Here is a 20,442-nt window from a genome sequence, read left to right as displayed (position 1 = left end):
TGACCCCACAAGGTCCAAGATGATGCTGAGATTCAGAGAGATAGGGCCACCCGCTTCTCTTGCGTATGAGGAGGATGGAGAGCCCGGGATGCCAAGAATTAAAGCAACAATACAAATCATCAGGGAGAAGACCACAACAAAATGCCTAAAGAGCCCCTTGGTACCTCCCAGTGTATAATCTGGCTGTTTTAAATTACTGTGGGGAATAGTAAGGGCTTTAATGACAGCATAACTGCACAAAGCCAAACAAAGCTCGCAAGAGTGGCCAAAGGGATGAGCTAAGAGCCAGCCCAAGTGACAACAAACACGTGGCTGTTTACTAGGGTTGGAGTGGTTTTGTCTGCAGATGTTTGCAGCCTCTGAGAGGTTCCAGAGGAATGAGTTGTTGGGCGGATTAGCCGAGTTTTGATGGGAGAGGTGTCACGGAGACTGCAGGCTCTAGGAGCGACAGGCTCGTCGGTCCCGAACAAAACTTCCAGGTTTCTGTGACCAGGGCGGGCACCGCCGCCCTTACAATGGACACCAACGAATGGATATTGGGCTGAGGTCATTCAAAGCCCCCTGAAGATGAAGCAGCTCTGTTGAAGGCATTAGAGCCCAGATGGTCCGAACTATCCGCAGATATTCATACTTGCATTTTTGCACTGTGGCTGCTTTTTTTTTTTGGCTGTTGAACTGTAATGAATTGTCTCATAATCTATTCCATCTTCTTGCCATTAGCAGGCTTTGAATGTTCACAAATAGGAGCAAAGAACTCATTTTCCAGAGCTTTAATCACACAAAGAGGGAATGCCTAATTCTTTAAATGAAATGGTCTGTGATCACTGAAGCAGAGATTTAATATATCACGGCAAATTAGGTAGATTTTAATAAATTACTTATCTCTCTGAATACTTTACATATGCTTATGGAAGGACCTAGCCTGTTTGCAAACAGTGAAAACCCGCAGCCTATAAAATCCTTTGAAGAAACTGACAAATAAAAAAGTAAATTAAAAAATGAAATGCATTATACCCTAGACCTCAGGAGACAATCCTTTTGCCGCATTGATTCACGGCTCCATTAAAAATATCAATTAAATCCTTCAGTGAGATTGGTTAAAAGCTAGAAAATTAACTTTCTGAGCTGCTTTTCTAGCTCTGGTTATTCGGCTACAACTGAGCATTGTACATGCTTGATGTAAATTTAAAGAGTGATAAAAAGATACTCGCCTGTCCCTTCAGTTCAAACTAAGACTATCAGAGTCTGATCCTTTCTTATTTTCTTTTGGGGCTAGAAGCACAACTTTAAAAATGTAAATCTCTTTCACCTTCTGAAAATGCTTTGCTCTACCCCACATCACTGCAACAAATATCTGACGAGAACATTAGCCAGACGACTACAGCAATTTTTTTCCAAAACAAGTTTGCAGTAATTTAATAAGTCTTGTGCCTAGTCTCATTCTTTATATTTAATTGATAGAAACTGCATGCATCAAAGAAAATGCATACAGAGCTTTAATGTGCGTAAAATGGATATTAGCATTTTAAAGAGGAAGATTAACACATTAATCCAAGTAATTTTCATATATTGCTTCTAATAAAATCTTCACAGTATAAAATGCCTAATGAGGCTAATCACAGGCATTCCATTTAGCAGAGTGATTAGGGATCACATAAAAGTATTTTTCCCCCACCAAGTTTCCTAAAGGCCCAGGCTTTTTTTCCGATTTTCCATAAAAATCTGACAGCTTCTACTTCCGATCTGTGTCGGAAAAAATGCTAGAAATGCAAAGAAGGTGTCTTGTGCCCTCATGTAGGTTTGAATTATTGAGGAGCCACTGGCCGCTGTGGAGAATCAGAGGCCCTGGGGGAGGGAAACAGCCAGGGGAGCGGATGAGTAGAAAAATAAACAAATTGAAAAGTATACAAAACTTTACAAGGGCAATCCCGAGGCCCTTTTCACATAAATTAGACATTGCTATACTGGAGTAATTACAAACGGTCTCGTTCCAGGGCTATCGTCTGAGAGTTTTCTCGGGAGAAGATGAGGCTGTAAGAACATTTTCCTTTCAGGCCCTCTTAGTTGTCTTGGAATTCTTCGTAGACCGAGCGTAGGGCAGAGAGGGCTTCCACTGTTACCCTGAGCTTCCCGATAACTTCACCGTCATCTTGGGCATCAGTAACTAGAGAGAAAAAAACAGAAACAAAAGCAGCAGAAAAATGAACTGGGGTTGCAACAGGTTCATCGACTGTGTGATCAGCCAGGGATTTTTCCCGCAGAAAGGACTCTTCGTTCTGAATTTCCCATCAGGTCCCCTAGATTGTCCATTTCATCTCAAACTCTGGGTTTCGGTGATTCTCCAACTAAGTGTCCGGTATACCCATTCGGGGTTTGCCTTTGTGAAATCGGCATCATCAACGGTCTTTACCGGCCATCAGCTCTGGGCTGCGTGCTGCCCTTTTGTCTTGCAAAGAAAGAAAAACATAGGGTTCTTGGACTCTGAGATCATACAATTAAATAGGGAGTGAGTGAAGACACGGCAGAAACAGAAATGGACACAGAGGAGACAGAAGAGGAGACAGAAATGGTGCCACAGACACACAGGGGCCAAGTATGTAAATCGTAGGGGAAAAAATAACTGAAATCTACATCCATGGATTTCACTGACAAACTCCTGTGCCGGTCCGTGGCTGAAGAGGTGAGATGAAGGAGAGGCTTGGAGAAGCTAATCTAATTTCATAATATAATATGTCTGTCTCCCCTGTCTAGGCTGTAAGCTCACTGTGGGCAGGGAGTGGGTCTGTTTATTGTTATACTGTACTCTCCCAAGTGCTTAGTACAGTGCTTTGCCCACAGTCAGCGCTCAATAAATAGGAATGAATGAGTGAATATTGACTTTTTCAGTAGTTCCTTCACCACAATGGTGCTGATGATGTCCCCTCGACTCCACAGCCCCTAGCCAAGAAAAGGGAATGGGTCTTTGATTAACTCCTGACACACAAAGAACTAGAGGCCTACAAAGACTGTGAGCCCTGTGGGTAGGGACCGTCTCTATATGTTGCCAACTTGTACTTCCCAAGCGCTTAGTACAGTGCTCTGCACACAGTAAGTGTTCAATTAATACGACTGATTAATTGATTTAAAGGAAATAACTCAATCCTCTCCTCCAGTTCAGGCAGGTTCTCTCCTTACCGAGTTCTGCTTCCATGCCTCCGTGGTTCTTTTTCTTGTGTCCCAAAGATGAAGGCAGCAGGCTCCCTATTACCTCAATAGGGATGGTGTGCAGATAATAATAATAATAATGATGGTACTTGTTAAGCGCTTACTATGTGACAAGCACTATTCTAAGTGCCGGGGTAGATACAAGTTAGGTTGGATAAAATGAGATCACTGATGTGTAAGCTCCTTTAGAAAAACAGGGTCATAGAACGCAAGATATTAAGATACTAATTAATTAAAGTAGTATTAGATCTCCCCTCTCCAGTCCACACTTCACTCTGCTACTCTGATGATTTTCCTAAAACATCATTCTGTTCACATCTCCCCACTCCCTAATATCTTCCAGTGGCTGTCCATTTTTCTTCACCTAAAGAAGAGACTCCTGAACATTGTTTTTTTTTTTTCTCTAGACTGTGAGCTCACTGTGGTCGGGAATATGTCTGTTATATTGTTATAGAGTACTCTCCCAAGTGCTTAGTACAGTGCCCTGCACATAGTATGTGCTCAATAAATATGATTGACTGATTGGTTTTAAAACACTCAATCAGCTCTCTCTATCCTACTTACTCTCTCTTCTCCCACTACACTTTGAATTCACTGGTTTCCTTCCCCTCAAACCCATGGGGAACTCCTTCCCCCTTCACATATAATAATGGCAGACCTCTGCTCTCCCCATCTTTAAGTCCCCCTTATTATGGTGTTTATTAATAATAATAATCAATAATTACGGTATTTGCTAAGTGCTTACTATGCGCCAGACACTGTGTACTACGTGCTGGGGTAGATACAAGCTAAGCAGGTTGGCCACAGTCCGTGTCCCACATGGGGATCGCAGAATTCCTATTTTACAGATGAGGTAACTGAGGCCCAGAGAAGTGATGTGACTTGCCCAAGGTCAAACAGCAGACAAGTGGCAGAACCGGAATTATAACCCAGGTCCTTCTGACTCACAGGCCTGTGCTCTATTAGGCAAATCGCCTCTCCTTCAGGAAGCCTTCCCTGGAAACCTCCCCCACATTATTTCTCCCACAACTTCATTTCAGCCCTTCTTTGCCAAAGCACTTGGGAATTCACACCCACTTTGCCCTTCTGAACACACCTTTGTATTCCGTTGCTCAATATACTCGGCTGCTTCCTTCTCCCTGTAATTTACTTAAGTTTCTGTCTCATCTGCTACATTGCAAACTCCTTGTGCTCTCCCAAGTGCTTAGTGCAGTGCTTCTACTCTTTAAGTGCCCTCAAAATAATAATCATCATTGTGGAATTAGTTAAGCGCTTACCATGTGCCAAGCACAGTACTAAACGCTAGGGTAGATGATATAAGGTGTCATGTCAGACCCAGTCCCTGTCCCGAATGGGGGGCTCATGTTCTAAATGTATAACAACTACTAAATCGATAAATACTATTGGATGATTTTCCTGATGAACTAATCAATAGTTTTTATCGATTCAGTAGTTGGCATTTATTTAGGCATTTTCTTTTTCAATTCCTTCTTCTTTATTGCAATCCTTCACTCTTAGCTTAATTTTTTTAATGGTACTTGTAAAGTGCTTCGGATGTGCCAGGCACTGTATTAAGTGCTGAGTGAGGGCCAAGCTAATCAGGTTGGACACAGTCTTTGAGGACTTGCAAAACTCCTGGTCCCAGTGGACTGCACCCTTATGTCCTCACAGACATTTATTTTTGGTCTATGCATTCTTAACAGAACTCTACATTTTGGATCCTTAGGGCCTTTTTCTTTCCCCACTGTGTTTTGTGGTTGAAGCTGCAAGTGAAACATGCCAATTAACTGTCAAACCCACACATCTGAAATGGAATTAGAAAACTGTGCGCTCTAAAAAAAAAAAAAAGCCCCAATCACTCAGCTCGATCCTGACCTCTGAACATCTGCCTACAAACAACTCACCCCCGGGGTAAGATGTATTCTGGACCAACCACGTACATTTTTGCCTGGATATCCCGGCCAACTTGGCAAGTGAACTCAGGAATCAAACCCACTGCTCCCGAAGAGCTCTGGGCCTGTTTTGACTGAGATTTTTAAACAACATTTTTATTCGCAACAAGCAATTACATCCACAAAACCCACAAAAAGTAGAGGGGGAGTAAAAAAAAAAAATCAAATTGTTGCAAACTGATCCTGGCAATGAGAAACTGAAGGGAGTGTGTTCTGAAAGGCCTCCTGCTTGTCCCCTTAATCCGAATGGCCCTGGAGGGAAACCTGGCTGCCAAGTAACCCAGAACCTAGTCAGCGTGACTGGATCACTAACACAAATGAACGAGGTCTCCTACGGGGCCCCTTTAATAACTCCATCCAGCGTACACTGCTTAAGTATCTTAGCTGGAAATAAGGCTTGACAGTTCAAGGGTTCCGGAAAATTGACTGTTTAGAGAAATCTGAAGAGAAATCCTGCTGTTTCGATTTTTTTTCCAAGTCACAGACTGAGAAATAGAGTAACTCCTTTTGAGGCCCGGCAACTAATTCTTTCGGGCATTTTTTTTTCCCCCTTTTCTCTGCGTCTTTACAGAGAGGGAGGAGAATTTCGGAATTGGTCTGAATGTCCGCCCGAACTCGTAAAAGGCTCTAGTCAGCAACCTGACTCAAGTTTCCCTGTAGCTGGCAGTCAAAGGTTCTAGTCAAAGCTGTAATTTAGCTATTGTCAAAAAGGCAAGCCAAGCTACGACCCGAAACTTACTGTCAATGTCTTGCTCGATGATGTCTTGTTCTCTCTGAAACATCTCTGGGAGACTGACGTGCGCAAAGCCGATGTCACTGCATTCCAGATCCTGCTCGTCTTCTGCGGGGTCGCTGACCACGGTGAATCGGACACTGCGGAGAAAACCAGACAATTCTTGCAAAGGGAGAATGGGCGACGGCCTTCCATCATGCCGGAACCGGATCCCACGAAAGATCTGAGTGAGTGAGCAAGCACAAACACTGTCCGGATATAATTCTTCCGCTACCAAAGGACAGGCCGTTTGTTTGGATCAGTTAGCCTGGAGGAATTACCAATTCCAGATGATGATGATGATGAGGCTGCCCAGCCTAGGAAAATGGATTACTGTGCAAATGGGCATTAAATGACCAATAACCCATTTTCCTAGGATGCGTGTGACGGAATCGCTGTCTAGAATTTATCTGTACTAATGTCTGTCTCCCCCTCTAGACTGCAAGCTCGTTGTGGGCAGGGATTGTGTTTGTTTACTGTTGTATCGTACTCTCCCAAGCACTCGGTACAGTGCTCGGCACACGGTAAGCGCTCAATAAACATGACTGGCTGACTAGCTGGCTAGAATTGGGGAAATCATTTGGTAAAGAAGAAGCAAGGTCTGAAAATAAATCAATCAGTTAATTGCATTTATTAAGGGCTTACTGTGTGCTGAGCACTGTACTAAACCCTTAGGAGAGTACACAATAAAAGAGGTAGTAGACACATTCCTCGCCCACAGTGAGCTTAGTCTATAGTTTTCATAGGGAGACAGGGACTTAAATAAATAAATCACGGATAGGTATGTAAGTGCTGTGGGGCTGAGGGAGGGGTGAATAAAGGGAGCTACTCCAAGGGCGAGGGCGACAGGGAACGGAATGTGCCAATGCTTAAATATATGGTTATATTTTCCTGAAAGTGATCAGCTCTATTTTTCAGGCTTTTTAGAGGGTAAATTGAACTTAATCAGGGTTCTGTAGGCCTGAGCTGTTTCACCAAAAATGCCCTACAACTCTGGCTCTGGGTTGTGCAGCAAAACAGACCGCATGTACTCTACCAAATCACTCTCCCTTGGCATCATTCTGAATCATGTTAAATAAATGGTGAGGCTCTGCCCAACAGCTTTACATGATGTTTGTATTACTTGAGCAATCTTTAACTTTCAATCATGGCATCCAGGTTTTATTTTACTTTTAAACACATAATTGTAGTGCTCTGCTGGAGCTGATTTGAATTAGTGGCTTGTGTGGTGGCCAAAGACACTTGGATTGACCAAATGACAGGAATTTATAGCTAAGTACTCTTTTGATATGTCTTGGCAGCAACGTTTAGGCCATGAATGCTTGTAAACTTTACCACTTTAGATTTTTCAATGAGCGTTATCCAAAATCAGAAACAATCAAGGCCACTAAATCCGAGTCTCTGAGAAATGATACCTCTAGAAAAATATAAACAAGCCCTCCCCAAACTCCTACAAGCATTAGTAAACACTGCAATGTTTTTCCTCAGCTAATTAACTCATGATAAATATTTAACATTTCATTCTGTTTTTAAATGTCTGTTTTTAGCTACCAAGAATTGTTTATTGAAAATAGGAATCCCTGAAGTCAAAACCACAATAAATCTGAGCTCTCAAAAGGACTATTCTATTAATAGTCAAGCAGAAAACACCGGGAAGATTCAGATCTTCCAATGCCTCAAATGGACAATTTTGGCAGGAACCGTAGAAGCTAAAGCACCGTCTCCTTGATCGAAGAGAAGTTCTGGGACCCGGAATTCCCAGTGAAATTCTGGTGACGCGGATTCCACGGTGATCACCGGGGAACCTGGGACCATCAGTGTCTCTGTCAGAGAAGAAGCGGGTGCGGCAGATGGGACCATCCCAAAACCCATGTTGTTGGGAGGTAGAACAGAGTGCAAGCAACTTGTAGGACATCGTACAAACTATAGCAATATAATAATGAGAGCAGTACAGTGCTCTGCCCACAGTAAGCACTCAATAAATACGACTGATGGAATGAGGGGCTTAGACAAAAGCATCCCCCTTTGCTTATGTGGGAGAGGTTTGCTCTACCCACACAGCCACCAACAATAATAATGATAATAATATCTATTGTGATACCTGTTAAGTGCTTACTTTGCGCCAAGCATGGCACTAAGCGCTGGGGTAGATATAAGCTAATCAGGTCTCCCTCTAGACGGTAAGCTTATTGTGGGCAGGAAGTGTGTCTGCTTATTATTATATTGCACTCCCCCAAGTGCTTAGTACAGTGCTCTGCACACAATAAGCTCTCAATAAATACTACTGAATGAATGAAAGGTCCCAAAAGGGGTTCACAGTCTAAATGGGAGCTGAATCCCCATTTGGCAGACAAGGGAAGTGAGGCACAAAGAAGTGAAGTGACTTGGCTAAAGTCACACAGCAGGTAAGTGGCAGAGCTGGGATTAGAACCCAGGTCTTCTGGCTCCCAGGCCTGTGCTTTTTCAAGGACAAGATCAGAGAGTGGGGGTGAAGCCAAATGGTGAGGCTTGAGGGCAGTCTTAGCTGCATCCCCATATGCCTAAATCAGAGAATTGGGCGTTGTTTTTTTTAAGGGATTTATGGTTATGCGGCCTACGGTTTTATCTGCTGATGTCATAAAGTGTGTTTTACAAGTGGAAAGCAGCAGTCATTTCACAAATGACAATTATTAAACGAAGGAAATAAAAAGCTTTCCAAACTTCACTGATCGGGAAGCCAAATGCAGGAATGCAACCTTTGAGTCTTAGAGGCTCTCCAGCCAGTATTTCTCTCTCAGTGGAGTCATCTGAGATCATTTAACATTATTACGATCAAGGGGTTCTGAAACGCAGAATGACCTAGTGGATAGAGCAGGAACCTGGGAGTCGGAAGGACCTGGGTTCTAATTCCGGCTCTGCCACTTGTCTGCCGTGTGACCTTGGAAAAGCCACTTCACTTCTATGTGCCTCAGTTACATCATCTGCAAAATGGGGATTCAGACTCTGAGCCCCATGTGGGACGTGGACTCAGTCCAACTTGATTATACCCCAGCATGTAGTGCAGTGCCTGGCACATAGTTAACAGATATCATTAAAAAAAATATTAAACTAACAATGAAGCACTGCAATAAAGAACAAAGAATTGAAAAAGAAAATGCCTACAAAAGAAGAACCTATTGTTTATTTGAAATATTATTGCTATGGAGGAAACCGTGAGATACTGTTTCAAAGGGGGGTAGGTATTTATTGAGACTGCTGTGTTTCTAACCTCTTTTATAATAATGATAATGATGGTATTTGTTAAGTGCGTACTATGTGTAAAGCACTGTTTTAAGTACTGGGGTAGATGCTAGGTAATCATTTATTCACTCATTCATTCAATCGATAGTATTTATTGAGTGCTTACTGGGTGCAGAGCACTGTACTAAGCGCTTGGAAAGTACAATATAGCAATAGAGACAATTGGACACAGTCCCTGTCTCCCATGGGGCTCAAAGCCTTAATCCCCTTTTTAAATATGAGGTAACTGAGGCACAGAGAGGTGAGGTGACTTGTCCAAGGTCATGCAGCCGACAAGTGGCAGAGCGGGGATTAGAACCCCAGTCCTTCTAACTCCCGGGCCCATGCTCTAGCCATTAGGCCACGCTGCTTCCCTCTTTTATGCTGCAATCACCTACTGTCCTTAGGATAAAAAGGGAAAAAACTGCCTCTCCAGCAGTGAGCTTTTATTTCCTGGTTGATTACGTGTTAAGTGGCCTGCTTCCAATGCCAGTTTTATAGGAAACTCAGCCATTAAAGCAATTACATTCATAAGAGCCTTAAACAAATGCCCAACTTCCTATGCCCACAAGTAGAACTGAAGGAAAAAGGGCATATGTTACCTTCTAATGCACAGCCCCCAAATTCCTGGTCCAATATATAAACACTTTATTTAAACTGTTTCTTTCTAAGTAGAGAACTGGGAAGGACAGGGAGGGACAGCATGCAATGCATTACTTACAGTAGCGCTTCTGTGTTTAGGAGATTTGGCAGCATCTCACAACTTGGGCTTATCAAAGTTTGGAACTTATCAAATGCTTCGGTTATGTAAAAGTGTAGGAAAGCATCAATGTCGGTAGAAACTAATCCTCCTGGACTATGTGGGGCTTTAGAGAATGTTGGAGTTCAAAAAGGTCAAAACGCTAATGATCAGAACTGGATTGCAACAGTACTCAAATGTAAACTTAAACCAATTCCATTATTCAAGAAAATACTGATATGGGTCGGGGGGAGTGGGTAGGACAGAAATAGACCCAATAGTGTCTTCCAGGGGTCTGTGGGGAGTTGGTTTATACTGGTGGAGACCTTAAGAGGAGCAACGGCAGAGAACTGAGTGCCAATGGAATTCTAATTAAAACATTTTTTCCTACTCTGGTGCAAACTAATGGATCTTCTTGTGGGCGGCATGTCTTTTTTGTTTTTTTTAGAAGCAAGGAGGGTGATCCTCTCTCTAGCTGAAGTCCATTCAAAACCCCAGAGGGCAGGTAGGCTTCATGTGTAGTTTTTTAGAAATTGTAGCTCAGGCAATTGAGGCTAAGTGAGCGCTCACAGCAGGACAGATTCAGGTTCTGCCACTAGAACCACTCTGCTTGGCACAGAGTAAATGCTTGACAAATACTGCAATTATTATCAATTAATTAATTTTAGATGATCTGATTTCAGCTGCTTCAGTTTTAATGATGGGCCGCACAGCATCAGTTGGAGCTGGTAACTAACTAACTAGCTGGTAATGGCTAGAGAAGCAGCATGGCTCAGTGGAAAGAGCATGGGCTTGAGAGTCAGAGGTCACGGGTTCTAATCCCAGCTCCACCACTTGACAGCTGTGTGACTTTGGGCAAGTCACTTCACTTCTCTATGCCTCCGGTATCTCATCTATCAAATGGGGATTAAAACTGTGAGCCCTACATGGGTCAACCTGATCACCTTCTACCCCCACAGTGCTTAGAACAGTACATCACACACAGTAAGTGCTTAATACCATCATTATTATTATTATTATTATTAAGATGACATGAAGCAGGGAAAAAGCCTTAAGGCCTCTTTGTAACTGAACTTCTTCAAATTTGCTTCTGCACACAGTGAGCGCTCAATAAATACGATTGATGATGGCACCACCTTCAAGGAAAACTGAATTCTATAAAAGGGAAGAGTAGTACACTCTGGTCTCAAGTGAAGAAAGCAATATACATCCATAACAGACAGGTATTTAAAGCTTCGTTTTCTCCTCTTATCCTCCATATCTACTCAATATTCTCTTACCTTGATCCGTTACCTAGAGTCCTCTGCAAGACTGGTTCATACTTCTGCCCCAGAACTAGGAGGCTTCATTTTCGATTCAATTTAGAAGGACTCCATTTTGACACGGGCATCACCACGAAACCGTACTTGTCTATAAAGACGCATGTACGCAAAAGGAATTATGAACACAAACTTTCTAACACACTTTGATCCAACAACACATACCTTCCAGGATGCTTGTCTGGTCTTTGCAAAAGGGCCTTAAGGAAATCCCTTCTTGCTTGGTTATTTTCCTTATCCACATAGATCACTGGGAAGAAAAGCAAAAGTTCACAGAAGGAAAGTCACTTGGGGGTTCATGTGAACGCTTCAATATTTTGGGAAATGTAGAGTCTTACCGAGGTTTTGTATCTGACAAAAGCAAGCTGGGATCCTCCCTGAACTCCCAGGAAAAGGAAACTGCTCTGGAAGTAGGAATCAAATCTGAACAGTCATGTGATCTAATGTCATGTCACTAGCACGTTCATGTGCACACTGTCAGAAAAGATACAAGCGACATCTAAGCATGCCACTTCACTGTCATTGTCCATTAATGGCACTGGCAGTCATGATAGTAAAAGCCAACGGCCTTTATTGCTTTGTATTTGAGGCGATTTACTGCCTTTTCTTTCACCCAGGAAGGTAGCGATAATGATAATGCATGGCAGAGAGCTTGTCCTTTCTGACAGCCTCGGTAATTTAATCCTCTTGCATTGCCAGGGTATGCAATAAGAGAGCCACCTAATGCACCCGTCTGAGGAAATCCACAGGCTGATGCTTACTGGGGGTGGGAAATGGATCAAAAAAAATCAAACAGGCTTGTTAGCATTTCGAAGGCCGGGAGGGAAAGAAGACAGAAGAAAAGAAAGAAGACGAGGGAAAGAAGTTGAAAATGATCAGCAAAGATAAACAGTGGAGATTTGGGAAAAACTACAAAAATGGTTATCCCTTGGGCTTTTATCTAGGTCCATTTTTTTTTTAAAGCTTGGACTGAGGCCCATTTTCCCCTCCTCGCTTTAAGACTAGGCCGGAGTGTTTCAAGAGCATTTTTTTGACCCCACACCCTTGGGATCCGAGATGCCACATCAGAACTGCTTCTGATCAAAGATGCCTGAGGAGCTGGAGGAGGCAGGATGGCCAAAACTAATTCACTAGTTCTCTTCAGCTTTCCACTTTGAGCACCTATGCATCTTTTAGACTGTGAGCCCACTGTTGGGTAGGGACTGTCTCTATATGTTGCCAATTTGTACTTCCCAAGCGCTTAGTACAGTGTTCTGCACACAGTAAGCGCTCAATAAATATGATTGATGATGATGATGACTACCAAGAACATTTTTCCTGAAGCCACTGAAGCTCCAAATTATCGTTGCTCTCTATCAGTTCCAAATCTCAGATAAGAAATGAAATGGCTGCTACTGACGCTCTTTAACTTGTTATAAAAATCCTCGGTTGTTTATCCACTTACAACTGAAGGATTTTTGACTCTTCGTAAGTAGCCCGGCATAAAGAAAACTTATTTTTCCCTTGGGTGTTCTGAGTGGTGGGAGGTGGTACTATAATTCCATGAGCCAAGAGGTAAGTTGTGGTTCTTAAGAGGAAAAAAAAAACCCCAAACAGCAAAGAAGTTGTCTTTCACTATGTCAGTTCGTGGGCAGAAAATATTGGTATTTTTGCATGCAGGGGGCTGGTGATTCCTAAGCACTTAGTACAGTCAGTACTTTGCATCCAGTAAGCGCTCAATAAATGTGACTGAAAGAATGAATGCCTCTTGTGGGGCTACCTGGTGAAGGAATGATGGATGAAGACAGGAGAGGGCCATGGGAGAAAGGGATATAAAACAAAATAAAAGGCATAGTCTTGCCACTATATAAAACCCTGGCATGCCAGCATCTGGCATACTCTGTGCAGCTCTGGTCCCTGAATTTTAGGAAGCATAAAAAAGAGTGGGAGGAAGGTACTGAAGGGTCATCGAAATGATCAGGGGAATAGAGAATTTTTCTTGGATTGTTGGAGAGTGGGATTGTTTCACATGGCAAAGACCCAGGCTGAGAGGAGACACGACTGGAGCCCACAAAAATCACAAAGGTTCACGGGCTGGATGAACACAGAATAGTTCACCAAATCCCTCTCCACCAGGAGAAGGAGACACCCACTGAATCAATCAATCAATCAATCGTATTTATTGAGCACTAACTGTGTGCACAGCACTGTACTAAGCGCTTGAAGTTTGAGGATGGTGGTTTCCAAACAAAGAGAACATTCTTCTACTCAGCAGGTGGTAACCTTTTGGAATTCATTATGCATGGCAGTTGTGCAGGCAGGCGGAAAGTATCTGTAGATTCAAGAGAGGTTTGGATAATTGCATGGCTGAGCGATCCATGGGTTATTTAGAAGGAAATTTAGGGATGTAGAGGGGAAACAGATATGAATTGCTCCATCCCCAGAAATTATGCTTTTGTTCCCCATTTTTCTATCACCTAAACCCTCGGATTTTATCTAATACCAGCGCTATATTGGTCGAATGTACAATTATTTACGTATTATTTTTATTACGTATTATTATTATTATTATTATTTACGAGAATTTACGATTATTGCAAGTCTCCTGGTGGGGTTGGGCCACTCTTAAAATACCCGATGCAATAATCCCGACAGGTTAGTTGTGAAGGAAGGTGTCAATTAAAGAGAAGCAGCACTGCTTAGGGGACAGAGCATAGGCGTGGGAGTCAGAAGGACCTGGGTTCTAATCCTGACTCTGCCACTTTTCTGCTGTGTGACCTTGGGCAAGTCACTCAACTTCTCTGTGCCTCAGTTACCTCATCTGCAAAGTGGGGATAAAACCTGTGAGACCCATGTGGGACATGGGCTGGGACCAACATGACTACCTTGTATTTAGTATAGTGCCTGGCACACAGTAGGCACTTAATAAATACCATAAAAAAAGATAATGGGGAACTAGGAGAAAGTTCCTACTATGATCAAAGGAAAAGTGAAAAAAGGCAATTGATATCATTTGATTTCTCTAAGATCATTGTGGTGAGGGAATGTGTCTGTTTAATGTTATATTGTACTCTCCTAAGTGCTTAGTACAGTGCTTTGCACTTAGCGCTCAATAAACATGACTGAAATCTTATTCAGAATGTTACTCTCCTTGCAGCAATTGAAAAAAATATTGCATTTTGATATAGTAATTCTCTGCAATCTCCTACATTATTTACCTAGCTATCTAATAACGATAATTATAATTATGTTAGTTGTTAAGCGCTTACTATGTGCTAAGCACTGTACTAAGCGCTGGGATGGATACAAGCAAATCAGGTTGGACACAGTCCCTGTCCCACATGGGGGTCACTGTCTCAATCACCATTTTACAGATGAGGTAACTGAGGCCCAGAGAAATGAAGTGACTTGCCCAAGATCACACAGCAGAAAAGTGGCAGATCCGAGATTCAAACCCATGACCTTGTGACCCAGACCTCCTTCCCAGACTGAGCCCCTTCCTTCCTCTCCCCCTCGTCCCCCTCTCCATCCCCCCATCTTACCTCCTTCCCTTCCCCACAGCACCTGTATATATGTATATATGTTTGTACATATTTATTACTCTATTTATTTTATTTGTACATATCTATTCTATTTATTTTATTTTGTTAGTATGTTTGGTTTTGTTCTCTGTCTCCCCCTTTTAGACTGTGAGCCCACTGTTGGGTAGGGACTGTCTCTATATGTTGCCAATTTGTACTTCCCAAGCGCTTAGTACAGTGCTCTGCACATAATAAGCGCTCAATAAATACGATTGATGATGATGATGACCCTGGGGGCCGTGCTCTAGCCACTATGCCATGCTGCTAACAGCAAATGCACACAGTTGCCAACTCTTCTCCATAGATAAACTGAAACAGAGATGAAATGATCTGAATGAGATTAAGTATTATTAGTTGGTAGAGCCAGAGCGGTGTTTCTGAAAGCCGGCTGTCCAATCCTGCACTCTGATTTTAAGTTGAGAAGTTGCCACTTGTTATTTTTCTGTCAAAGGCACTTCACTAACTACTTCATAAAATGGTCCTTATTTCTAGTTGTCAAAATTGAACAAAGGTGGGATTTCTGATCATGTGTTTTGTAAAATTAATCCAAGAAATTTTAAAAGCCTTACCAACACAAGTGGATTAAACGGGAGTCCACTTGCTTTCTATAAAATTCTGGGATAATGAGGGGGGACGTACAGGGAAATTCCCCAACCTTTAAACAATCCATGAAATAACTGCATCCTTCGCTGTCCACCTGATGGTTGAGGTAAGAACTCTCCAAACACAACGAAAGGACCGTTTTGATATTGTGGCCAATAAAACAAATTAATTATTATTTGATATAATAACTGGTTTCCTAGAATCCCCAATTTTTCATTCATTTATTCTAAATTCTCACATCTTCTATCATTACCAATAAATTCTGTGGCTCCATATCCTCTTTACCTAAAGTACCTTCCTCCCTCCCGTCCAAATAATCAACTTTCCGGTCCTTGGAGATCAAAGTTTCAAATCTGTAGAAGTCTCATAAAAACTTTTGGAAGATTTCATTAATCTCCTTTTCCCCTATCGTCGTCAATTCCCTAGAAGGTTTATTCAGCCAAGATAACATTCTTTAGCCCTGCTATCATTAATCTTATTTCCAAACCTCTTTTCTGCTTTCTCAGCATTCTCCTAACAATTTCTTCTAGACCCACGAAACATAAATGCTTTGTCCGTGTTAACCATTACCCATCGAGTGACTCCAAGCTTGGCTTCTTAAAAGATAACGCCTGGTCCTAAAAATATGCTTTTACCTAGGTGAGGTTGATGGGAACAAATTCCAACATAAACTTTCAGTCCCAACACAATTATTCTTTATGGACGTCTATGCCAGTCCTGCATTTTAATAACAACAATGACAATAATATTTGTTAAAAGCTTACCATCAAGCACTTCTTTAATCATAATCAGACTGGACACAGTTCCCATCCCACACAAAACTCAAAGGGAAAGGGGGAAAATGGGCATATAACCCCCATTTTATAGGTGGGGAAACTGAGGCAATCAATCAATGGTATTTATTGAGTGCTTACTATGTGCGGAGCGCTGGGTTAAGTACTTGGGAGAGTACAATACAACAGAAATAGCAGGCATGTTCTCGTCCATAGCGAGGCAAAGAAAAGTAGAATGACTTGCCCAAGTACACACACAGCAGGCAAGTGAGTGAGATTGGAACCCGGGTCCCCTGACTCGCAGACTCATGCTCGCCCTTTCCTTCTCCACTGGGAAATTGTTGATACAGTACACAATTAGCAAACACAGATTTTTCTCTTCATTTCCAGTTTCAATAAAAGAAACCAGTTAGGGGAATAAATTGCTTTCATTATAGTTTAATGAGATTTAGTGACTATAAAGGCTACATTATATTGATCCTATATCTGAAGTCACAGATGCTAGGAGTACAGTAAATGTCAAATCACTGCAACAATTAGGCTAGATTTTTGCTTACCAACCAAATTCCCCGAAATCCCCTGAACCAGATAGGCCACAAATGCAATAATTTTTAAATCAACATTTTCATAACGTGTCACTGCTTAAGTTACAAATAAAATAATAAAAATCTCAATAAAAGGGGTTATTTACTAGAATACCTTTCAAATTTCCAGAGGATTTAGCACATGAGTTTTTCAGGCATAATTCAGGAGACTATTACTTTGCTTCTAAGCTCAAAGTACATCTCCTTTTCCTCCCCCTTCTCCCTCTCAGGTAAATCTCATTTTTATTAAAGAAAATATTCAATTAACCCCGAATATTCTACATAGTAAAATCTAATTAGGAAGGAATGAGAGCTGGAGGAAAGCTTTGGTAAACAGTCCTACTGAATTCATTACTATTAGGTTATTGGCTCTCTTGCTGACATTATGAAACATCTAATTCATTAGCAGTGGGCAACCAGAAATTAGATGACAGAAATTTAGATGACTACTGAAAACACCAGAAAAAAACAAAGCAACCACGATGGAAGAGAGTGGCTAGTTTTAAGAACCTGGCATAGGGATGGCAGAAGGTCACTCCATGGAAGACTGTGTTTGGTTGTTCCAAGTTTCGAACTCATTGAGAAGCAGCCTGGCTTAGAGGAAAGAGACTTGGGAGTCAGAGGACTTGGGTTCTAATCCCGGCTCTCCCATCTGTCTGCTGTGTGACCTTGGGCAAACCACTTCACTTCTCTGTGCCTCAGTTCCCTCATCTGTAAAATGGGGATTAAAGACTGTGAACCCCGCTGGGACAACCTGATTATCCTGTATCTACCCCAGTGCTTAGACCAGTGCTTGGCACGTAGCACTTAACAAATAGCATCATCATTATTATTATCTATATGTTCCTGCAGCAATCAGAAATCCAGGGTTTTTAAACTGGAAGTGAAGCTAAATGCCACACTGGGGTGCATATCTGACAAAGTGTTCCACTGCTGACCTTTAAAAAGACATCATCATCATCAATCGTATTTATTGAGCGCTTACTATGTGCAGAGCACTGTGCTAAGCGCTTGGGAAGTACAAATTGGCAACATATAGAGACAGTCCCTACCCAACAGTGGGCTCACAGTCTAAAAGACTATTTCTTTGCTTCTGAACTGCAAATCATCTTATTGTCAATCAATTCATCAAAGGTATTTATTAAGTGCTTACTGTATGGAGAGCACTGCACTAAGCAATTGGGAGAGTATGTTACAATAGATTCATTCATTTTACAAAACAAAAATTTCTTTAGTGCCTGGCATCTGAGGATTTCTAAGACTTGACATTGGCTAATTTTTAGACATGCTCTTCTACATTCCAGAGTGGAAAAGAACTGTAATGACTACTGCCCTGGGCTGAAACTCAAGAGACTCGAGTTCAAGTTCGGACATTTCTGCTGACTTCCTGAGTGCCCTGGGGCAAGACACTCTGGATTCTCTGGGCCTTAAGGTCTCAGTCAGTCAGGTGGGGAGAATAATTTCTGCTCCCTTCATACCTCTGAGCATCAATGCCAACTCCATGAGAGGTGACCAGTTATTCTTTCCCAAAATTTCCCGCCAAGGGGATAAAGCAATCATTTTTTTCCCTCCCAACCTCCAAGTCTCATTCTTCCTTGGTCTCCAACAGCACCTGAGACTTTCTGAGTGGGGCTGGAGGGACAAGTGCTTAGTACAGTGCTCTGCACACAGTAAGCACTCAATAAATACGACTGAATAAATGAATGAATTCCCAAATCGGTTCTTTCTGGCCTGCCAGCTCTTTGAAGCCTGTTTGCCTGCCATTCCCAAATCCTAGTTCCCCCGTTTCACCCTAGAATACCCCAATCCTTCTTCACCTCTCTAACTCAAATAGAAAAGTTCATTCATTCAATCATATTTATTGACTCCACAGCATTATTAGAGGAGTCAGTTTCCTGACACAGCAGTGATGTTCAAACAAGCCTCTCACCTTCACAGAAGTGATACTTCAGGTGCCAAATGGAGATGAAGGGGAATGAATGGTAAGCATCTATATTCTCAGTTAAAATTGGCCGTGGTTAAACTGTGAGCTCCATGTGGGACAAAGACTATATAGAACTTGACTAAATTGCATTTACTCCAGCGCTTAAAACAGTGCTTAAATACCAATATTATTACTATTATTATTATCAACACTAATAAGGGTAGGCAATGAATTGTTTAACTCTAGTTACTGTGTCCCCTACCCTGCTGCTTCCATTCATCACAAATACCCACTTTTACATGCAAAACAATGATCGGGGAGAGAGCTGCTGCGCATTACTCAACAAGTTTTGTCTTGTGACTGAATGAATTCACTTTCTGTGTCAAATTGAAGAGATGTTTTTGTTCAAATGGCTTAAAGCTAACATCGCCATCCATCAAAAGGACATCCACAAGAGCCAATGCTCATCAAAATACACCTGGAGGACATATTCTTGAATGTAGTTCTAAAGGGCATAATGGCTTTCTGCCTTTTGACTTCTGGCATACAATTATATACGCCAGGGCAATCTTTGCTTCACTTTTCCTTCTTGAACACACTGATCAAAATCTCTTAAGGAATTCATCATTTCCACTTTCAAATAGGCATTTGCCTGCAGAGTTGTAGATAAAACTGTAAACATTTTAAACCTCATTAGTCTCCAAAACTTCTCAGAGGGAGTAGCTTTGCCTCTGCCCCCAGATAAAGATGATGGAAAGACCGAGAAGATAAGAGGCAGTGTGGTCTAATGGATAGAGCGTGGGCCTGGGAATCAGAAGGACCTGGGTTTTAATCCCGCCTCTGCCACCTGTCTGCCTGTGTGACCTTGGGCAAGTCACTTCACTTCTCTGTGCCTCAGTTACCTCTTCTGTAAAATGAGCAGTAAAACTGTGAGTTCTATGTAGGACAGGGTTCGTGTCCAACCTGAAGAACTCGTACCTACCCCAGCGCTCAGGACAGTGCCTGGCAATGGTAAGCGATTAGCACGTACCATTTGAAAAAAATAAGATGGCTCAGTGATATTTAGGCAGACGGCAAAAGGACCTCTGGATAAAGACAGTTTGGAAACCTCCATTATAATCACAAAGAAAAACAGAATTCCCAGGCATCACCTAAAAGGAAACAAATCATGCTTGCACATGGTGAAGTCCAACGTACCATTGCTGTAATTATAGTGGATCCACCGCCCACTTTTGGGTTTTGGAAGGGACACCGGTGTCTCTTCCGCAGGAAAGTTACAGAATCGGCATTCTACAAATAGTCTTTTTATAGTCTCATCCATGGTTATTTGGGAATCGTTGAGGCTGAGGGATATGATTTCAATCCGAATTTTTTCTGATGGCTGCAATAAATACACAAATAAAAACAAAAAGAAAGCACTTTAAACATCAATTTTAAAGCAGATATGAGGACCAATAGGTTTCTTTTTACAACACACTGTAACCTGCAGTATGCAGCACATGAGGGAATTATTCAAGGCAGAGAGCTAGAATGAGATTCCACTGCCCCAGGGTTCGAAGTTAACAGTGCCATGGCAATAGACTACTGATTTACATTTTAGGCTATAAATACTTCACTCTAGTCCAGCAGGAGTGAAGATTATGAGATCTTCATCTGAATCTGGTTTCCGAACCACAAGTATCAGTTGCCCTTATTTCTAGCTACATAATGAGGGACATGTTTATTACTGTTTTCTATTTAATCCACTTGAGAAA

General features: G+C 42.0%; 1 protein-coding gene across 4 annotated transcripts in view; it reads right to left on the bottom strand.

Moving 5' to 3' along the window:
- RPGRIP1L (RPGRIP1 like) overlaps positions 1-20,442 on the bottom strand; it is a 128,608-nt gene that overhangs the window by 7,438 nt on the left and 100,728 nt on the right. For 2 of the 4 annotated variants that reach the window (XR_005452893.1, XR_005452895.1), the window contains exons 23-26: positions 19,886-20,069; positions 11,410-11,494; positions 5,896-6,029; positions 1,978-2,164 (exon numbers count right to left, since the gene is read on the bottom strand). Coding sequence is in view for 2 of the 4 variants with exons in the window: in XM_038753709.1 (XP_038609637.1) it covers positions 2,061-2,164; positions 5,896-6,029; positions 11,410-11,494; positions 19,886-20,069 (507 nt within the window). In the remaining 2 variants the exon portion in view is untranslated. Of the gene's footprint in view, positions 1-5; positions 2,165-5,895; positions 6,030-11,409; positions 11,495-19,885; positions 20,070-20,442 lie in introns of those variants that run through there. The other 2 variants (XM_038753709.1, XM_038753708.1) reach the window with 1 other exon arrangement.

Source organism: Tachyglossus aculeatus, chromosome 11 (genome assembly GCF_015852505.1).
Source record: "Tachyglossus aculeatus isolate mTacAcu1 chromosome 11, mTacAcu1.pri, whole genome shotgun sequence".
Taxonomy (NCBI): domain Eukaryota; kingdom Metazoa; phylum Chordata; class Mammalia; order Monotremata; family Tachyglossidae; genus Tachyglossus; species Tachyglossus aculeatus.
The sequence above is the reverse complement of the archived record's forward strand: the minus strand, read 5'-3'. Positions and strand labels throughout refer to the sequence as shown.